The following is a 22,736-nucleotide window of genomic DNA, read 5'->3' on the forward strand; positions in this document are numbered from 1 at the left end:
TGCCCTAATGCATTCTGAATGGAAAAGGATCCGTTCAGAATGCATCAGTTTGCCTCCGTTCAGTCACCATTCCGCTCTGGAGGCGGACACCAAAACGCTGCAGCATTTTTCTGTCCGTCCCGGGATGCACAACAAGAAGGATGTAAGTCAATGGGGACGGATCCGTTTTCTCTGACAAAATAGAAAACGGATCCGTCCCCCATTGGCTTTCAATGGAGTTCATGATGGATCTGTCTTGGCTATATAAGACATAATACAACCGGATCCATTCATGACGGATGCATGCGGTTGTATTATTGTAACGGAAGCGTTTTTGCAGATCCATGACGAATCCGCAAAAAAACTCTAGTGTGAAAGTAGCCTAATCTCTGATCTTCTGACCTCATAAACACCAATTTAAGTAGTGTTCTTATCCGTTTGATGATAAGGGCTCAGCTATAATGAGCATTTATGAGGTCAGGGGATCAGAGATAAGGCTTCACATGAACCGTCAGCTGATGGAACTCAGGAGTGACAGTTTGCAAATGGACAGATTTTTATCCCCATGTATCACAAAAACTGCTGAAAATATTTGATGAAGACCAATTGTAAAAATGATTTATAGCCCAAAATGAGAAAAAAATTAAAAATTAGTCTCAAAGGTGTCCATAGCCTTTAAATCCTCTCAGCAGGCTAATTACGTCCAGTTTCCCACCTACTTTTCAAAACTGGAGTGAGATGTAAAAATGCAAATTGCTTCAAATGTTGCAGAGCCCTATTTTGGAGCTTTTTGAAGCCATCATTTTGGAGTTCAGGGCTTAAAGGGGTTCTCCAAGAGTATAAAATGTCCCCACATGTGCGGGGCACCCCACATGGAATATACTTACCCCGGTACCCGCTCCCTGCGGCGCTCCTGGTCCCCGCACCGTCGCTGCTGCTTCTCCCTGCACACGGATGAAAACATCCGGTGTCGGGGGGGAGCAGCCAATGGCAGACGGGGACGAGCCTCCCTAGCATCGCTGGTGACGCTACACTGGCTCGTCCCCGCCTGCCATTGGCTGAACCCCCTTGACACCATGTGCAGGGAGAAGCAGCAGCGACGGTGCGGGGACCGGGGTAAATATAGAACCCCTTTAATAAATTCTCCCCTTTGTGAGCAAGATTCACATCTAGTAGGTGGACAGGAACTCCAAGTTCTACTTACTAAGTAAGGGGTCAGGGACCTCCAGCACTTCAGCTGTCAGGAAACTACGATTCCCAGCATGCACACTTGCTCGGCTGTTCTCTGAACTTCAATAGAAGTGGATGGAACATGCTGGGAGTTGTAGTTTTAGAATAGCTGGAGTATCGGAGGTTGATTACCCTTGTATTAAAGCATCTAGCAGCGCAGCAGGAAAAGCTGCTTAGCAGGTGCCAAGGATGATCCTGGTGAGGTGCTCAGGTTCACCACTCTCGGGTTTAGAGAACATGCGCAGACCCGAAGGACAGATCCGGCATTCCGGTATTTTGAATGGCACTAATACATTCCTATGAAAAAAAAAAATGGCGGCAAGTTTTTTTGTCCGGAGATAAAAACGTAGAATGCTGCGGTATTCTCTCTGATGCATCCTGAACAATGGATCCGCAAAAAAAAAAAACAGCTGGCATATGGATGCCATCAATAATTTTTTTTTGCGGATCCGCAATTTGCGGACCACAAAATACATACGGTCGTGTTCATGCACTCCGCTTTTTAACAGGTTTGCTGATGTAGTTTCTTACCTCATGTACATCTTTCTTTTAATTTTCTTTTTCAATTTGGGCTCTCCTGATCTGGTTCACCATGTAAACCAGTCCCTCTGGTTTGTTTCCATCCTGTATGTAGAACTTCCTGTTGCTGTATCCAACCAAACCCATGATGCACTTCTCCTTTCTTTGCCACAGCTCCAGCCCCGCCCTAACAATGCACAGCTAGTTTATAGCTCCTCCCACCAGCTAGCTACATAGACACTCCCCTATCACTGCCCCTAACAACGCCCAGCTAGTTTATAGCTCCTCCCACCAGCTAGCTACATAGACACTCCCCTATCACTGCCCCTAACAACACCCAGCTAGTTTATAGCTCCTCCCACCCAACTAGTTATATAGACACTCCCCTATCACCGCCCCTAACAACGCCCCAGCTAGTTTATAGCTCTTCCCACCCCAGCTAGTTACAGAGACACTCCCCTATCACTGCCCCTAACAACGCCCAGCTAGTTTATAGCTCCTCCCATCAGCTAGTTACATAGACACGCCCCTATCACCGGACCTAACAACACCCAGCTAGTTTATAGCTCCTCCCACCCCAGCTAGTTACATAGACACTCCCCTATCACTGCCCCTAACAACGCCCAGCTAGTTTATAGCTCCTCCCATCAGCTAGTTACATAGACACGCCCCTATCACCGGACCTAACAACACCCAGCTAGTTTATAGCTCCTCCCACCCTGCTAGTTACATAGACATGCCCCTATCACTGCCCCGCCCATCGACATAACACACAGGAAGAGCTGCAATGGACATGGTCATGTGACCACAGCCCAAAAAGGGAGATAGGAGCAATAAAGGTAAAAGAAATACAAAGTTACAGCTGCTGTACCTTCAGAAATAATTATTCTATTTGGCTGTTCGCAAAGATCTACTGGTCCGAAACGCGTTATCGGGTGCGGTTTCTCAGTAAGTGTTGGTACACGCTAATGTGACTTTGTTGCCTGTTCATGGTGATTGGATTTTAATGCAACTAGAATAAAGAATGTAGTTTTAATATGGCCCTGGTCTTCCTTTGTGAATGATTATTTTACAGGATGTTGATGCAAACTGGAAAACCCCTTTAATGGGATTATCCCGGAATAGATATTGATCAGTTATCCTCAGAATAGGTCCTCAGTATCAGATCTGTGGGGAGCGCCACCCAGGACCCCCGCCGATCAGCTGTTAGAGGAGGCCTTGAGCGCCGCAGCTTCTTCTTAGGCCAGTGACAACACGTTCATCGGTATCGTAGCCTAGGTACAGCTCAACCCCATTCAAGTCAATGGGACTGAGCTGCAATACCAAGCACTGCCACTATAGATGTACGGCGCTGTCATTGGAAAGCTGCCGGAAGCCTGCATCGCTCACCAGAGCTACAGTGAGCGCAGCTGATCGTGGGGATGCTGGGACTCAGACCCCCCCACTGATGTGATAATGATGATCTGTCCTGAGGATAAGTCACCATTATCATTTCCCTAATAACCCCTTTAAGTCTTCTCAGCTGTGCCACAGTTCCTCTGCCGGATCTCAAAACTGGAATGTAAAAGTAGCCTTAGGTAGGGTGCTAAATCTCCTTAAAGAGACCAGTCCTGTATGGAGACATACTGGAAGTACTCCAGGGTATAGGAGCAGACTTAGGCTAGGTCTACACAACGACATTTGTCGCGCGACAACAAGTCGCGCGACAGATAGGGCGCAACATTTGTCGCGCAACATTTTGTTGCACCAATGTCGCGCGTCAATTTTTATAATGGCAGTCTATGGTGTCGCACTGCAACATGCGACATGCTGCGACTGCGACGCAACAGTCGCAGAAAAATCCATCTTGAATGGATTTTCTGCGACTGTTGCGTCGCAGTCGCAACATGTTGCATGTTGCAGTGCGACACCATAGACTGCCATTATAAAAATTGTCGTCGCGCGACAAATGTCGTCGTGTAGACCTAGCCTTATTGGCAATGCTCCATGGGAAACAAATATGCAAAGGAGTATCTCCCAAGGAAGAGAACCATCTCGCCATCGCCACCTATTGGAAGTGGCCCCAAGTGATCAATGCAGCGGAGCTAATCTGTCTTTTCAGTGTAGGATCTATGGCCAGTGATGAACATGCAATGGGGGCATGTGAATGGGGTATACTCTAGAAGAGCTGTGTGACCACCCCTATGGGAGCTGTAAAAGCAGACATATTGGTGGTCACTTACCTTTCCCAAAAATGGATAAAAGGATCCTCTGCATGTAAATGTGACTCTGGATCATATTGTGTTATTTTCTTTATGTCTGTAGGTTTTATTACAGAGGCTCCTGGATTTAGAAGTGAGAAGAAGGGCCCCTGAACTGAGGGGTCATTGTCCCGGATTGTGTACCACTATCCTAATCAGAACCAGTGTTTAACGCCTGGAGCCATTAAACAAAGGGTGAAGGTGACAGGCTTTGTGTGCGCCCAGGGTGGGAGGCGAGGCAGCAGATGTCCAATATAGCAGTCAAGTTTAATGGTTTTGGGGTAGGGAGCAGATGGTACCAATGGTGTGAAAGGCAGGTGTTGTGCTGTTAACTCATCGGCTTCCACGGCCCTGCAGTCATTTCATACTTTCCACAAAGACTTTAGTAAGGGAGCTGATACCAATGACAGACTAGGTAATGGGCAGGTCTCGTAATCGAGTTTTTAACATCAGACCCAAATGGACTGGACAGTTGTTAGTTCCAATCCTTTTCCGCCAAAATTTCAATCAATGTTTTTTTTTTTCTAAATCACTGATAGCGACGGTTTCTGAAATCAGTATCTTAAAGGTTAAATTGATGACATAGCGCTAGGATTTGCCATCAATGTCATATAGGTGCGGGCTTCACCTCTGAAACCTGTGCCTGTCTCCAGAAATGGGTCATCAAAGTGATGGCGAGCATGCCACGCATGTGCTGCATGCTCTCCATTTATTGCTACGGGAGTTCTGAAAATTGCTGAGCTATTTTTGGAAATCCCATAGTGGTGAATGGGGATGGGGGGCATGCACCACTGCTCTCCATTCACCTCAGGTGCCCCGTTCTGGAGATAGGTACGGGTCCCACCTCTGGCTCTCGCTCTATATGACATTGATGGCATATCCTAATCAGATGCCTTCAATGTCTGAGATGAGACAACCCCTATGGCTTCCTATGAATGTGTGTCTGGGATAGGTATATAAGGTTGAGACAGGGACTGATGTGAGTGACGGCAGTCCCTGTACATCGCTGTGGAATGTGTCACCATTATGATGACTAGCATCCTTTTCTGTTTGGATACAACCTATAAAAAGTAAAGATCAGGACATTTAAGCCTGGCCCAGAATGCCCCCAAGACACCAACCTTGGGGTGGGACTTATGTAATCCTCACCTCCTTTGCAGCCAGATTCATTGGGGTGTCCTGGCAAAATCGGGACTGTTGGGATTGGTACATTGAAGGGTTTGTCCGAGAAATAAAAACTCAGGCAGCCCCTGTAAGTAACACAAGAAGCCCCTTTTCTCCCCTTCCTCTGTGCTTCGGCCCTCCCGTTTTTTTTGTTTTTGTTTTTTTTCCTAGCGACGGTCCGTGTAAGTTTTTATTAAACTTGGACAACCCCTTTAACAGGGAGGTTGGTAAATGCAGATACTTTGCCTGATGGTTCATCCTCTGAGCTGTGATGTGAGGTGACATATGTAAGGGCATTTAGGATCTAGTAGGCCTGTTTTCCAAGGTCTCATCCACATGACCATATTATGGCTCCGTGCAACCACCAAGCGTCGTAATACGGCAAAGGCACCACTGTACCGTGCTATGCCTGCAATCACAAAAAAATGTTGCCCTGTTCTAGCACATAATTACTGTGTATATAGATACTTTACATTCTGAGCAACACTGTAAGGAGCTGTAGGTTTCTCACAAAACATATTTATGGCCCATCCACTAAATACACTGGGGGAGATCCAGCTTATCGTGTAACCTTGCAGTCTCCACTCTGGCCACTGAGCCTGTACAGATCACTTGTCAGCAGTCATCTCATTATCATCACAGGCAGGGTTACAATGACAGATAATACCTCTTAACACAGAATCCTCTCTTCACAATAGTTGATGGTCACAGCCAGGGGGCGTAACTACCACAGCGGCAAACCATGCGACTGCTATGGGGCCCAGGGCGGGAGGGGGCTGAGTCTTAGGGTCCATTCACACGTCCGTAGAATGTGTCCGCACCCGTTCAGCAATTATCCAGAACGGGTGCGGACCCATTCATTCTCTATGGGGCAGGAATGGATGCGGACAGCACACAGTGTGCTGTCCGCATCTGCATTTCCGGAGCGCGGACCCGAACTTCCGGTCCACGGCTCCAGAAAAAATAGAACATGTCCTATTCTTGTCTGCAATTGCGGACAAGAATAGGCAGTTCTATGGGGTTGCGGATCCGCAATACACTACGGACTTATGAATGGACCCTTAGATGGGATTCTCTCCTCTTCTACTGGAGGTGAAAACTTGGTCAGGGCTCTACCCTCTAATGCAGGCATGCTCAACCTGCGGCCCTCCAGCTGTTGCAAAACTACAACTCCCAGCATGCCGGAACAGCCTACAGGTATCATCCTGCAGCAGGGCATTATGGGAGTTGTAGTTTTATAACAGCTGGAGGGCCGCAGGTTGGGCATTCCTGCTCTAAAGGAACAACTTTTAGCAAATGAGGCAGTGGAAAAATGGCCCAAGAGTCACTGAAAAGGGTTTCGGCCGAAACCTTTCCGTCTTGTGTCGGGGGACTGGTTTGATCCTTGCTGTGGGGCCCTTCTCTATGTACGCCACTGGTCACAGCTTATCTACTCCCTTCCTATACAGGCCAAAGAGAATGCCTAGCAAACTCTCCCATAGAAGTAAATGAGTCCCCTACAGGTTCCTATGGTCCATGTGGCTCCTGTAAAGCATATCTATGAATGCTGTTAAGAAGCCATTCAGACAAGATTATTGCCTCCATAATCATGTGCAGAAAACAGAATAACAAGTGTACAATCAGATACTAAAACCACATTATACAAAAGAATATACAGGTGAAACTCAAAAAATTAGAATATCGTGCAAAAGTCCATTTATTTCAGTAATGCAATTTAAAAGGAATTGCATTAATGCAGCTTAAAATTAGAATTTTGTAAAAAGTTTCAATATTCTAGGCTCAAAGTGTCACACTCCAGTCAGCTAATTAATCCGTACCCCCTGAGCAAAGGGTACCTCAAAATTGAGACTTTGGGGTTTCATAAGCTGTAAGCCATAATCATCCAAATTATAAAATATAAAGGCTTGAAATATCTCTCTTTGCCTGTAATGAGTCTCATATGTTAGTTTCACCTTTTAAGTTGCATTACTGAAATAAATGAACTTTGCACGATATTCAAATTTTTCGAGTTTCACCTGTATATAGAAAAATACCTAGGTGATATTTACCCTTTAATTAGGAATTGTCGTGTCATTTTTTATGATTGGAATACTTCCCTTTGTAGCATCCCAAGTTCCCTGTTATTTGTCTCTCTTCTGACTACATGATGTTTTAGGGCAGATATTTGAGTTTGATTTTCCGGGCGTAGTAAAGGTATATGCACACAAAGTAATATCAGCAACTGACCCATTCATCTGAATAGGGGATTGGAGAAATACATGAAAAGAACTCCTTTCAGATAAAAGGAACTGATTTTCTATAGCAGAAGTTTCTGCAACAAATCTGCTGCATGTGAATTTATAATCATCTCATAATTTACATTTTCCAATAAACTTTGTCAATTCATTTCAATAAATCTCTTCCTGGCCATTAGTACAGCACAGCACAACCCTTCAGAGGGAGACTGTGCTACCCATTTTTCACCTTGACATATGATTCACATGAATTTCTATCACAGAGCTTTGCTTTGAGCTAGCTGCGCACAACATGAATGTGCCTCCACCTTACACAGGCATTAGTCACAGCCAAGAGTATATAGCATAAGTACTACATCTGCTACATCCGTAAATTACCATCTGCGTCTTTCTGAGGCCTGATTCAGATGGCCTTTCGAGTTTACAGTACATCTACAACAAAACAACTTCAGTCCATGTGAATGTCCAGTGAGCCCCTCAGGAGTCGAAGTAGAGGATGGGGGTGGTAGTGGCCCTGATGAGGTGAAATGTCACGGTCTATTCTCTCAGGCCATTGCTCCCTGAGGATCGGTGCAATGGAAAGGTGGTATAAGGAATCAGGTCAGAAGTAGAAGAATAAAAGTCTCTCTTTACTAAGTGCAAAATAGGAGTTATAATACATCCAGCAGTAGTTTGTACACAGTGCAGTTTCTCTCCCCAGGTGGTGAGGTATGGTGGTTGTCAAAGTAGCTGGTAATGACACCGGGTATGCTATCTTGCTGATGTCTCTCTTCTGAACTTCTGGCTAACAGTTGAATGCTGACATTGGTGGCTGTAGGTGTCCACTTTGTAATGCAGGCTTTTAAAGGGAACCTGTCACCGGGATTTGGTGTATAGAGCTGAGGACATGGGTTGCTAGATGGCCACTAGCACATCCGCAATACCCAGTCCCCATAGCTCTGTGTGCTTTTATTGTGTAAAAAAAACGATTTGATACATATGCAAATTAACCTGAGATGAGTCCTGTATGTGAGATGAGTCAGGGACAGGACTCCTCTCAGGTTAATTTGCATATGTATCAAATCGGTTTTTATACACAATAAAAGCACACAGAGCTATGGGGACTGGGTATTGCGGATGTGCTAGCGGCCATTTAGCAACCCATGTCCTCAGCTCCATACACAAAATCCCAGTGACAGGTTCCCTTTAAGAATTGGCCTGGCCTGTATGTGATCTAAGGTGATGGTGTCTGAGCCGTAGTCCCTCCCCTGCAGCAGGGTCTGGATAGCTGTGGTTGCTGGTCACTCTGCTGACTGTAAACAATGTAGCTTTGGCTTTGCAGGATATCTGTAGCCTTGTTTTAGAAGTCTCTCTGAAGTAGTGGTATCATAGATGAGTTGGTTCTCTGGTCCCTAAGGCCCTTAGGATGTCACTCCTCACTGTCCTAGCTCCCCTCTTCTGGCGGGAAGTAGGACCAACTCAATCCTACCAAGAGGGAAAGAATGGGGTGGCTAGCCCTATTCCTGATGCCAACCATACCTCACTTGTTGGTGTACAGTTCAAACATTAAATAGCATTACAAACCAAACATTTGCAGATGAACCCCTGTGCTGAGGTGCTGCAGATGTCTGTGTGCGTCCGTTTTTTGGACACCCATACGCTTGAATGTAGTCTGGGAAAGAAAGTAGACAAGAATGGTGAATGCTACTTGTTTCTCTGTATGGACTGACGGTCCGTGATCAGTCTGTTACAAATACAGAAACACATACGGTAGATGGAGAATACACCCATCTAAATTGGGCCTAAGGGTAAATTCTCTGTTTTTGAAAAAAAAAAAAAACTGCAAATTCAGCACGTATGAGCTCATCCTAAGGCCGGGTGTGCATCCTGCGGCTTCCATAGATTTGCAGGACTTTGGCTGCGTGGGGCAGATGCGATATGTAAACCCACCAGTGATTTTTGATGAGTGTTCTTGGATTGCCACCTCTCTACTGATATCAAAGGGGTGCCAATGGCATTGTAACAAAGTCCCTTTACAGGGGCAAGCGGAGTCCCTACAAGTCTGTACGGACCCTTAGGCGCTCTACTTATATGAGACGCCATATTCTTCTGTGATAAGGCATTAGAGTAACATGGCGGTACAGTATGGGCTTGTAGCAGACTACAGGCACAGCCTACATGAGGCCTAACATTTAGTGCACTGAAAAGGTAGACTGATGCCATAGGGCTGATACTTCATGACTGTTTGCATATTTGTATTATACTTTATTACTATAAAATAAAGAATTGATTATATAGAGCAGCGATGAAGACATCGTTGTAGGGTAGGCTGAAGTTTCCACAATACATAGCAACATATGGACCCTGTATAGACCTCCTGCCCCCCCCCCCCCCCCCCCCCATTGCTTTCTTTCCCTTCATGTGTCCTCTGATGGAGGAGACATGTCATTTATGAGGAGGCGCAGGCCTCCTCTGGCTCTCAGTGCTCTGGAATAAAATCACTTCGGAGCTGCTATAGATTTCAGTCATCATTTTGTTTCTGGTGTGAATAATGATGATTTAGCCGAGGCTGATGGCCATGCCCTCGTCACGCCCTCTTTTCATAGACCTGACAAGGGCCGTGTAAATTGCAGAAATGTATTGAGAATTCACAAATCCACCCAAAAGAGCCTTAAGGGAATGATCATTCCCCCCCTAACCTCCCCCCCCCCCCCGTAGTTTTTATAAAGAACTTAAAGGGTTTCTACCACTTGCATATCACATATTTGGTGATCAGACACTAGCGATCCGCTAGTGTCTGATGTAGCTTACAAGCTAATTATTACCTTAATCCGTTCGGCCCATACCTCAAAAAAAGCACTTATATCTTTATGCAAATGAGCCTCTAGGTGCTATGCAGGCGTTTTTCCAGCACCTAGAGGCTCCGTCTACCTTGCAGTTTGCCGCCCAGCGCCTCGCTCCAGCACGCCCATCTTCAACTCTATTCGATCCTCCCCCTGCTTCTGCCTTCCGAAATCTCGCGCCTGTGCCGTTCGTCGCGGCATTCGGCGCAGGCGCAGTCAATGTCTGACCGCTCCGTGCTCAGACATTTCCACTGCGCCTGCGCCGATGACATCGGCGCAGGCGCAGTGGAAATGTCTGAGCACGGAGCGGTCAGACATTGACTGCGCCTGCGCCGAATGCCTCCGAATGCCGCGACGAACGGCGCAGGCGCGGGATTTCTGAAGGCTGAAGCAGGGGGAGGATCGAATACGGTAAGAGATGGGCGTGCTGGAGCGAGGCGATGGGCGGCAAACTGCAAGGTAGACGGAGCCTCTAGGTGCTGGAAAAACGCCTGCATAGCACCTAGAGGCTCATTTGCATAAAGATATAAGTGCTTTTTTTGAGGTATGGGCCGAACGGATTAAGGTAATAATTAGCTTGTAAGCTACATCAGACACTAGCGGATCGCTAGTGTCTGATCACCAAATATGTGATATGCAAGTGGTAGAAACCCTTTAACGCAGGAAGTAGAGTCCACTAGACGTGTCCGGCTTCTCCCGCTAGGCTCGGTTTGACTTGAACATGGCCATTTTACTGGTAAAACACCTGTACAGGTTTATCTAGTAGCTCCTCGGCGGTACCAGATATTCTGTCTGTGCCAGGGTGAGTTGCTCTGTTGAACACCAGTTTAGCGGTGACTCCATTTTATTTTTCTGGTACATCTATGTACAATGCAAGACCCTGAAGACGCTCTTGCCGTCACTATAGAAAGAATCATTTCCAGCTTCAAGCATCCTGACTGTTTACCTAAGAACTTACTTTTTCTGTCTTAGTTATCTGCCTATTTTCCTTAAAACTTCACTTTTTCTTGTCCTCAGATGAAATTTTTGGGCTTTGGAACCAATTACTGGTTTTCCATAGAGTTATGGACTCAAGTTACGATGGTTTCAACTTACAATGCATGCTTCTGTCCTGGAAATGTCATGGATAGTTTTCCATCTACTTTTATACCTAAAACTGGCGTAAATATGCCGGGGCAGATGGTGCGTCCCCCACCACTTTTGGTGAGGGCAGCATAAAAATGCCCATGCAACAAAATATTTTTAGAACAGTGACGAAACAGGGTATTGCAATGTTTTTTTTACGCCTAAAAGTGGCAAGGCGCGCTTTAGTAAAAGACCCCCATTATGTTTGAGATATATTTGTAGGAATCGAGTATCTGAATAGAAAGGTGCATTTAGTCAATATATTAGCAAGTACATGCCTTCCAACTTATTTTCTGCGTGCTTGGCCAGGACCCTTTGTTTCCGTGGTAACAGGAAATCCGTCTTTTAATACAAATTTCTACACCCACTTCCAAATTGAAATCCTGGTGTGGAGCAAGTGTGAGGAGAGTTCCAGAATAGCTTGGTGATAGAACCATGTAATCTTCCATATAATAGCCGTCATGTGGATACCCATACAATGAAAGCTCCCGTCCGCCTGTGGAAAGTCTGCACAGATCCCGTTCTGCAATCAAATGGGAGGGAAGTTTGATTGGCACTTACACCGGGGTGGTCTGCCACCACTTGTGCCACCTGTGGTACCACTACTTAAATCACTGGCTCGATATATATGTGGGATTTTCTGCCGCCTATTATTTTACTCTGAGTAATGGGGTAAGAATAGATTGGGCTGTCAGAGAGCAGGCCGGGTGATAAATGAAAAGGAGCCCGTTCTTGGCATAATGGCTGAAGTAGCGTTGAAATGACACAATCACAGCAATAACTGATATACTTGCCATGAAAAATCACCAGTAATGAATTGTCATTAATTAAAAATTCTTAAAAGTTCTCCCTATATTTATGGGGCACTGGGTAGTGGCCGATATTGCAGCTCCTAGAGGGTCGTCCACCATTTTTTTCTGATTTCTGAAAAACCAAGCTGGGAATTCAATAGCAGTAGATACGTTTCTGATCATTTGGGTTCTGATGGTTGGGGCCCTTGTTGATCACTAGAACGGGGGTCCATGTTCCCCATTTGAATGGAGCATGTCTACCACTCAATTCTATGAGACTGCTGGAGATAGCCGAGCACAAGTGTTCAGATATCTTCAGTAGTCCCATAGGAGACACACCTGCGTGTCTGCCCCTCCACTCAAACGGGGAACATGGGACCCAGCGATCGGAACCACAACAATCGGGCACTTATCTACTATCCTGTGTATAGGGGATACGTTGTTGTCATGGGACAAGACCTTTAAGTGATCAAAAATGAGTTAACTGCTAAGATACAGTGGGGCACGTTTACAAAGACGCTGGTCTTTGTTTCTCCCTTGCGCAGCCGGACGGTTAGACTAATTAATGATGAGGCGTGTGGCACACGTCTAGCGGAACAATGACACCAGCCCTTGGCTGGCGTAGTTTTCCACCAACATGTACATGTTAGTAAATAACCCCCGTTCTGCCCCAACTGTCGAAAACTTTTCAACACCAGCCATGATTATTGTTGCACGGCCAGTCAAAAAGGGGACTTGCAACTATTTTTAGTCCCTTGATAAACTGAAGTGGGACCCCTTTTATGGTGTCCATTTGACCCCCTCAATATGCCGTAGTCACACTTGAATTTTAGTGAAGGTAATGACAAACATTATAGTGTTCCCTTATCTTTATGTTGGGCCCCCACAATCTCGTTATTGACCACCTTCCAAAATTCACACTTCCCTTCTCCCTATTTCCGCAGTTTTCCTCAGCGATATTTTAGTCCATTTTTTTCTGGTTTAGTATTTTTTCTCTCCATCCTTCAATGCTCCCTCCCCCACCCCTTCCCTTTGATGTGTCTGTACATTAGAAAGTGGATAATTAAAGATTAGGAAGTAATCATTCCCTCCTTCTGCGCAGTCCCCTCCCGAGGCCAGGCTGATAATGATGCTAATCAGGTTGGGGTGTCTGGGGCTTGATTTCGGAGTACACTGCTAGGGAATGTGACATGAGATTATCCGAGTGACTCAGATCCAATGTGACCCCGGGATACGGACATTCCTGGGCGACAGATATATGAATGTAATCTGGTTGCTGCAGCCTTAAAGCCATCTTAAACATGGAAGGAGCAATGAACCTCCATCATTTTCAAGAGACAACCAAGCTTAGTGCTTTATGTGTTTAAAAAAAAAAACAACAATAAACAAATTCCCCTAAAACAGGAAAAAAAATCATATCTGGATGGGATGTCTGGGGCTTGGGTTCTGAGTACACGGCTAGGGCATGGGACATGGGATTATCAGAGTACCTCAATCCACTATAACCTGAGTACCAGATATTATCTAATTGCTGGAGCCTGAAATAAGTCTTAAAGGTGGCTACAAGGAGCCTCCACCAGTCTTAAAGAGTTATGTCACGTTATTCCCTATCCATGGGATAGGGGATAGCTATTAAATCCGTGGGGTCTGACAGCTGGGTCCCCCACCAATCACAAGAACGTCCCATAGAGATAAATGAAATGGCAGTGTGCATGGCCGACCTGCCCCTCCATTCACTTTGGGGTCCCTGCAGGGTATGGAGCCACAGTTCTCAGGCTTGGTTGGGGCTTCGTTTGGTCAGACTCCCATCCTGTGGATGCTGGATAACATAATAAAGCCAGAATACCCATTAAAAAAGAATATATCACCTATATTATTTTACTTATTATTTTTGCCTTGATTTTCTGATTATTGTTTTTAAATTCTTTTATTATTTTAATTTTTGTAGGTGATTATGAGGGCTTATCTTTCCTGAGCTGATGCTCCGTTACAGATGTAGCCGAGCTAAAATTGACTCTGATAACTCTGATAACACATGTCCCAGTATTATCTTGTGCCATCTTGTGACAAAAGCCATTGAAATACATTGAAAGAGTTAGTTAAACGTTTTGTACCATTTTTTAGCTAACGTGCCCGCTCCTCCGTCCTCCGCCCGCCTGGCAAGTTGCGTTACTCCGCTCTTCCTTTCCGGGTCAAGCAAAGCTGGTGCATGCACAATGAGTTCTGTAAGGCTGATGCCAGGACACCGAGCGGGCTCTGACATGTGTATCCAGGGCGCATGCGCAGGATTACGGGCGCTGCACAAACAAGAGGAGTGAATAAATTAGCAGTGGGGCGGTGCTGGGCCCCGAAGTAATGGGTGAGGCTGGGCTCCAACGGCCGGAGGAACAGCCCCTTGGGCTCCTTATTTAAGTAATTAGCATATTAATAAAAGCCATTTTATAGACAAATTACAAGGCACAGGGCAGTAATACTAGTATATTTTAATGTAAATCGTGGAGAATGATGTGGTGATGTTAATAGCTCAGCAAGTGAAATCCAGGTGACAGTGTCCCTTTAAGCAATGTGCTTTACAGTATAACAGCCACGTGGACCATAGAAATCTGTAGTTTGATGTTGACTCCTTGATCTCCTATGGGAGATGAGTTTTGGGCATACTCTGTGACTTGTGCAGAAGTCACTGTGCAGGGAGCAGGATACGAGAGAGAGAGAGAAGCTGTGACCATTACCTATTGTGAATAGTGGATCCTGTTTTATCTATATAGAGGTTGTTCACTGTAATGCTGCTTGCAATGATAATGAGCTGACTGCTGGGAAGTGATCTCTGCAGAACAAGAGATGTCAGCCTAATATGAGACCTAGGGGCCATTGTGAAAACTGCTGGATTTCAGTATTTTTTATGTGGATCATGACATGGAAAATTTAAATAAGCACCAAAAATTCTTAAAAAATTCTTAAAAGTAAAAACTTTAAATGTTTAACAGAAGAAGTTTAAACTACAGGTCATTTTCAGATTACATATTCTGTTTGAGCGTATTACCATGAATTCTGAGCTACAGGAATAAACAGGCTTAACATGATTTAGGTGCATAGAAAGGCTACTAAACTATGATAAAAGATGTGTAGGAATGATAACATATAGAATAAAGTAAGTTAACAGTCACCAAAGCTGTGAACAAATGAGCCAGCTCCCCATCGACCAGGCATCCCAAAATGGCACCTGGCTGACGCCCATAGGATACAAAGAGTGGTGGTAGTAGCAGGACACATCTTATTCTGATGATGTCTTCAATGGCGCTAAGCTCCTTATTACATAGCTAGATGTTTTCTAGCCTCCTGGTCCCTCCTAAAGGTCTTCAGTGTGCCGTTCACATATACAGTTACTTTACATCTCAGGATGGAACATGCCCCGGCTCCTGGTACCACTAACCAACTACATTACAAGGAATTAAAGGGGAAAGAACCACTAAAATACCTTGCTACACAAAGAGCCTTCGTAGCTCAGAGGGTGGGGTTTTAGGGTGTCGTGTGCGGAAAAACAGTAGGATAATTTATGCAGAAATTATAATGTTGACCGTATTGGTTGCCACTCAGCTTTCCCAAAAATAGGTAACCCAAGATGCAGAACATTTTGGACATCTGTTTGAATGACATTAAATTTGCATAAGCCAAACTTCTTGTGGTCCAGTTTGTGGGACAGTCCCGCGAGAAACAGGGCTCCTGCCAACTATGCACATCTAAGGCTACTTTCACACTAGCGTTCGATCGGATCCGTTCTGAACGGATCCGATCATATTAATGCAGACGGAGGCTCCGTTCAGTACGGATCCGTCTGCATTAATAACTTAGAAAAAATTCTAAGTGCGCAAGATGCCTGAGCGGATCCGTTCAGACTTTCAATGTAAAGTCAATGGGGGACGGATCCGCTTGAAGATTGAGCCATATGGTGTCATCTTCAAGCGGATCCGTTCCCATTGACTTACATTGTAAGTCTGAACGGATCCGCTCGCCTCCGCACGGCCAGGCGGACAGCTGAACGCTGCCAGGCGGACAGCTGAACGCTGCAAGCAGCGTTCAGCTGTCCGCCTGTCCGTGCGGAGGCGAGCGGAGCGGACTGATGCAGTCTGAGCGGATCCGCTCCATTCAGACTGCATCAGGGCTGGACGGAGGCGTTCGGGTCCGCTCGTGAGCTCCTTCAAATGGAGCTCACGAGCGGACCGACGAACGCTAGTGTGAAAGTAGCCTTAGAATCTTTTACCGACTGAAGATATATTTTTTTCATTTTCGGAGAAAAAAATATAGCAATTGAAATAATAGCTACTTCCACGTGTTTCAATCCGCTTGAAAGTTTGGGAAGTATTCAGCTTTGAAGGCACTCATCACCCATTTCAAATGCTGCTTGCAGAAAAATGCTAGCAAACAAATATAATTGCATGCAAAATACACTGTACAGAAGCAGATGTCATCATTTTCCTTTTTTCCTGATTTTTTTTTAGTTTTTTCTTGTATACCTCAGCACTGCAGCCATCGTATGTGCATGACTATGGCCTACAGGGAATTTTTAAAGCAATTTTTATTAAAAAAAAATTGAACTGATGATAGGTCATCAGTATCTGACTGGTGGGAGTCCGACACCTGGGACCCCCCACCAATCAGCTATTTGAGAATTCACCAGATCGCAGTAGTGCCGCGGCCTTCTCTCAGCTTCGTACAAAGTATGGCGGCTGTGCTTGGTATCCCACTTCAGCCCCATCAACTTCAATGGGGCTGAGCTGCGCCTAGGACTTGGGACCGATGAACGTGATGTCACACGGCCTAGGCATAGCTGCGAAAAGGCTGCAGTGCTACTGCGAGTGACGCTGCCTTCTCAAACAGCTGATCAGCGGGGGTCCCAGGTGTCATACCCCTACCGATCAGTTAAAAAAATCTTGGAAAACCCCTTTAATAGTGCAATTAAAAAGATTCTACAATTTTTTAAGCACAATCTTGTACAAGTCATTAATTACAATCCTTTCTCTCACCACTGGGCCCTCCACTGATACCGAGGAGAGGTGGCCGGGCCCTGAAGTCTATGGTTGTGACATTTTATCATATGCATCCTGTAACTTTGTCTAACCCTGTATTTCTGACCACAGGTTGAACGTGAGATTGCTATCCTCAAACTTATTGAACATCCGCATGTATTAAAGCTGCACGATGTCTATGAGAACAAGAAATATCTGTGAGTATTCACTGTACACTACCCACACTGCACATTTTGCCTTACACTATAGTCCCAAATGCATTGGAAGCAAGGATCTAGAATCCATCAGGTCATTCACGGACGTTCTTCCCTGCCTAATCGATATCAACATAATGCTGTCTTCGAGGGAACTTGTCACGTTGAACATGGTGTCAGATCTGCCAGCAGCATGTTATAGAGCAGAAGAGGATTTTTGGGAAAATATTCTGTAAGACCTGCAAAGGCGGACTGGCCATATACACTACAGGAAAATTTCCCGGTGGGGTCAAAGCCCATGGGGCCACCCACTCCCTCCACACAGCCGCCGGCCCAGTACATAACGATCTCATGCTCTCATCATTAATTAATGCTAGGAAAATCAGGTACTTATGCTTCTGGCCGGCAGCTGCAGGTGTCCTCCTGAATTCAACTGAATCGTCATCCTCAGTATGGTGACAGGGCAATAGTTTATGCTGCATTGTGGTATTTGATTTTGCTGGGGCGTCATTTTGTGCTGCACTACGGTATTGCTGGTCCTGTGGCTTGTGTTGGCCCTGCCTACATGTGTTGCCCCGCCTTCTGTCAATTTGGACTTGCCTACAACACGGGGCCACTTTAAGTCTTTTTTTTTCCAGGGCCACTTTAAGTTCCCAGTCCGCCCCTAAAGACCTGTATGTGCTTAGTAGTTCAATGGGTGATCTTACTAAGTGATTAACAGCTTCCCTTCTATGACCATGCATACAGAAATACCTGTCAATCACTGATTAACACCGCCCCCTGGACTCCTAAGCATAAGTGAATAAAATACCAAAAAGAAAAAAATGAAAAGCCGCACACTCCAAATAGCTGGGGGCAACCCCCTCAGGATCAATGACCAGGATTCACAGTTGATGCAAAAAAAAAAAAAAAAAAAAAGCTGCACTCCAATTTTTTGAATAAAATACCAGTTATACTGAATCTTTTTCCATGGTCTGCTCAGCCCCTCCTGCTTTATGGCATGCTGCTTGCAGATAGGACTGTATGCAAATTGGGAGATTCCCTTTAAATTTCAGTAAATTATTACATTTTCATAAGAATTATTTGTTAAATGCAGGAAATATTGTATGAGTGGCAAAGGGGTCTTAAAAAAAAAAAAAAAAGATAAAAAATTGTATTACAGGGAACCTGTCATCACATAAGAAACCCCTAAACCTCCTCCATAAGTTTGTAAAGTATGGTAAGATGTTTGTAAAGTGTTACCTAAATATAATGATAAAGTAGCGCATGCTACCTGTGAATAGTCATGTGGGTGGTCCCGGACTCGGGAGCAGTCATGCAGTCCTGGTTTGCAGGCCAGTTCCAGTGACGCCTGGTGCAGTGAAGCAACGAGTACTGGCCTTGCCTACATCTGTGTACTTCACATGCGCAGGATGCACTAAAGCTGAGACGGGGACCACCTTCCTGACTATTCATAGATAGCGCATACTACCTTATCGCTTTATTTTTATCTTTATATCCCAATCATTTTTTTCCTTTTTATCCTAATCATTAGGTTTTCAGCAATTATTTTATTTGAAGGCTTTTTTAAGTGACGCAGATAGGTTTGGTGCTTGGAGTAGCTCCGTGGCCCCCTTTGTCCCTGCAATTGGTGGGCTCACATTACACAGACTCCCACCGACACTTCGATTTATGGAATATGACTATAGGCTCACCAGATATTTTTCATTCTTAACTTGCCAGACTCTCTTGACTGCCCATTTCCAAACTGTTGCTTACATCACCTTTTCTCTCTGTGATCTCTCCAGATACTTGGTTCTGGAACATGTGTCTGGTGGAGAACTTTTTGACTACTTGGTAAAGAAAGGACGTCTCACCCCAAAGGAAGCAAGAAAATTCTTCCGTCAGATCATTTCCGCTCTGGACTTCTGTCATAGTCACTCCATCTGGTAAGAGACGGGCTTCCATTACTAGTTTTGATTCCTTGGATTCAACATCTATATGTGACTCTTGACCTGATGACCAGTGAGATCACTGTGAGCAGCAGTCTCCATACCTATGCCTGTCCAACTGTGAAACAGCTGGGGATCCATAGGTTGAAGACCTCTGATCTATACTGAGATATACTATCTAGAACATGCAGAAAATTCTATTTTTATGTCATAATCACTGGTTTTTCTGTGTTATTTTTCTCTGCCTGTTTTCATAGATCAAAGCTTTCTTCTCCTTTGAAGGCTCTACATTAAAGCAGATTTGTTAGGCGTCATATCGTACACTATCAAAGGCAACATAGAATCGAGGGAAGGATGCTGAACCTGGGGATTTACAGTTTTCTATAATCTGATTCAGTATTTTCATATAAAAAGCTGTTGAAATGCTGCCTTGAATCACAGAGAAAACCTGTGAGTCCTGCTAACCCCGCCCACGCAGAGCACTTCTTGTATGGGTCTGAATGCAGAGCTGTCAGTCACTCTGCATGGGCAGAGATAGCAGGAGTCACAGGCTTCTATGAGTCCTGGCAGAATTTAGACACCTTTTTATATGAAAATAGTAAATCAAATACAAACCTATTGAATATAAAGTGTCCCCTCTATCATTTGTGGCCCTCAAGTTGAATAGGGGCCCTGACAAATTTGCTTTAAATTGCTACTTCAAGCTTTATACACATTGTATACCAAAATAGCCACCATTAGGAATAACAGTTACATCAGTACATGGTCAAGTATGTGCAAAAATTGTTCCCACTGTAGCAGTTTATGGGGGTGGGGGTGTTTTATGTAATTTAAAACTATGTGGAAGTGACCAAAAATGGCCGTTCTTAGACGATCGGCATTTATACATCTTCCTTTATCAGTCACAGAGATCTAAAACCTGAGAACTTACTTCTGGATGAGAAGAACAATATCCGAATAGCAGATTTCGGGATGGCCTCTCTGCAGGTCGGAGACAGCTTGTTGGAGACCAGTTGTGGGTAAGTATAGTGAATCATAAGGTTATGATCTGTATTGAACTGCTGTACTCTAGCTGTAGATTCAGAAGTGGTGGTGGTGGGGGGGGGGGGGGGGCACATAGACTACAGGCAGCACAATGGATTTAGGTTTAATTATGAGCTTCTTAGTGTATTGTGTTCTTACATGTTCTTCTTTTCTTCCAGATCTCCACACTATGCCTGTCCAGAAGTGATCAGGGTGAGTCCTCAGTTTCCCTGTAGAGAATAATGTACAACCCCGATTCCCAAAAAGTTGGGACACTGTGTAACATGTGAATAAAAGCAGAATTCAAAGATTTGCAAACCTCATAGACCCATATTTTATTTACAATAGAACATAGAACACGTATCAGATGTTGAGAGTCAGACATTTACTTGTTTAGAACTTGATGGCAGCAACACATCTCAAAAAAAGTTGGGACAGGGGCAACAAAGGCTGGAAAAGTAAGTGGTACTAATAAAAGGTTTACTAATCCGCCAAGAAAAATGCATCTAAAAATTGTAGAACAATTTCAAAAAAATGTTCTTCAATGTAAAATTGCGAAGACTTTGAATATCCCACCCACCATCTACAGTACCTAATATCAAAAAATTCTGAGAATCTGGAGAGATCCCCATGTGCACAAGGGATAAGGCTGATGGAAAGTATTAAATGCTTGTGATCTATGTGCCACAGGCGGCACTGCATTAAAAACAGGCATTATTCTGTACTAGAAATCATTGCATGGGCTTAGGAGCACTTCCAGAAATCATTTATCTCAGTTTACCGGGCAATCAACAAATGAAAGTTATAGCTCTATCATGCAAAGAAGAGGCCATATGTCAACACAATGTAGAAACACTGCTGTCTTCTCTGGGCCAAAGCTCATTTAAAATGGACTGAGGAAAATGGTAAACTGTTCTGTGGTCAGATGAATCAAAATTTTAAATTATTTTTGGAAACCACAGACGCCGTGTGCTGTGGATTCAAAAGGAGAGGGACCATACAGCTTGTTATCATCGTATAGTTCAAAAGCCTGCATTAGTGCCTATGGCATGAGCAGCGTACACATCCGGAAAGGCACCTTCAATGCTGAACAGTATACAGGTCCTTCTAAAAAAATTAGCATATTGTGATAAAGTTCATTATTTTCTGTAATGTACTGATAAACATTAGACTTTCATATATTTTAGATTCATTACACACAACTGAAGTAGTTCAAGCCTTTTATTGTTTTAATATTGATGATTTTGGCATACAGCTCATGAAAACCCAAAATTCCTATCTAAAAAAATTAGCATATCATGGAAAGGTTCTCTAAACGAGCTATTAACCTAATCATCTGAATCAACTAATTAACTCTAGACACCTGCAAAAGATTCCTGAGGCTTTTAAAAACTCCCAGCCTACTTCATTACTCAAAACCGCAATCATGGGTAAGACTGCCGACCTGACTGCTGTCCAGAAGGCCATCATTGACACCCTCAAGCAAGAGGGTAAGACACAGAAAGAAATTTCTGAACGAATAGGCTGTTCCCAGAGTGCTGTATCAAGGCACCTCCGTGGGAAGTCTGTGGGAAGGAAAAAGTGTGGCAGAAAACGCTGCACAACGAGAAGAGGTGACCGGACCCTGAGGAAGATTGTGGAGAAGGACCGATTCCAGACCTTGGGGGACCTGCGGAAGCAGTGGACTGAGTCTGGAGTAGAAACATCCAGAGCCCCCATGTACAGACGTGTGCAGGGAATGGGCTACAGGTGCCGCATTCCCCAGGTCAAGCCACTTTTGAACCAGAAACAGCGGCAGAAGCGCCTGACCTGGGCTACAGAGAAGCAGCACTGGACTGTTGCTCAGTGGTCCAAAGTACTTTTTTCGGATAAAAGCAAATTTTGCATGTCATTCGGAAATCAAGGTGCCAGAGTCTGGAGGAAGACTGGGGAGAGGGAAATGCCAAAATGCCTGAAGTCCAGTGTCAAGTACCCACAGTCAGTGATGGTCTGGGGTGCCATGTCAGCTGCTGGTGTTGGTCCACTGTGTTTTATCAAGGGCAGGGTCAATGCAGCTAGCTAGCAGGAGATTTTGGAGCACTTCATGCTTCCATCTGCTGAAAAGCTTTATGGAGATGAAGATTTCATTTTTCAGCACGACCTGGCACCTGCTCACAGTGCCAACACCACTGGTAAATGGTTTAATGACCATGGTATTACTGGGCTCAATTGGCCTGCCAACTCTCCTGACCTGAACCCCATAGAGAATCTGTGGGATATTGGGAAGAGAAAGTTGAGAGACGCAAGACCCAACACTCTGGATGAGCTTAAGGCCGCTATCGAAGCATCCTGGGCCTCCATAACACCTCAGCAGTGCCACAGGCTGATTGCCTCCATGCCACGCCGCATTGAAGCAGTCATTTCTGCAAAAGGATTCCCCACCAAGTATTGAGTGCAGAACTGAACATAATTATTTGAAGG

The 22,736-nt window shown here is 44.8% G+C and overlaps 1 protein-coding gene across 1 annotated transcript in view; it reads left to right on the forward strand.

Moving 5' to 3' along the window:
* BRSK2 (BR serine/threonine kinase 2) overlaps positions 1–22,736 on the forward strand; it is a 134,364-nt gene that overhangs the window by 66,179 nt on the left and 45,449 nt on the right. Inside the window, exons 3-6 of the mRNA XM_044270104.1 lie at positions 17,240–17,325; positions 19,110–19,250; positions 20,156–20,272; positions 20,456–20,489. Coding sequence (XP_044126039.1) covers positions 17,240–17,325; positions 19,110–19,250; positions 20,156–20,272; positions 20,456–20,489 — 378 coding nt within the window. The remainder of the gene's footprint in view (positions 1–17,239; positions 17,326–19,109; positions 19,251–20,155; positions 20,273–20,455; positions 20,490–22,736) is intronic.

The sequence above is a fragment of the Bufo gargarizans genome, chromosome 10 (assembly GCF_014858855.1).
Source record: "Bufo gargarizans isolate SCDJY-AF-19 chromosome 10, ASM1485885v1, whole genome shotgun sequence".
NCBI lineage: Eukaryota > Metazoa > Chordata > Amphibia > Anura > Bufonidae > Bufo > Bufo gargarizans.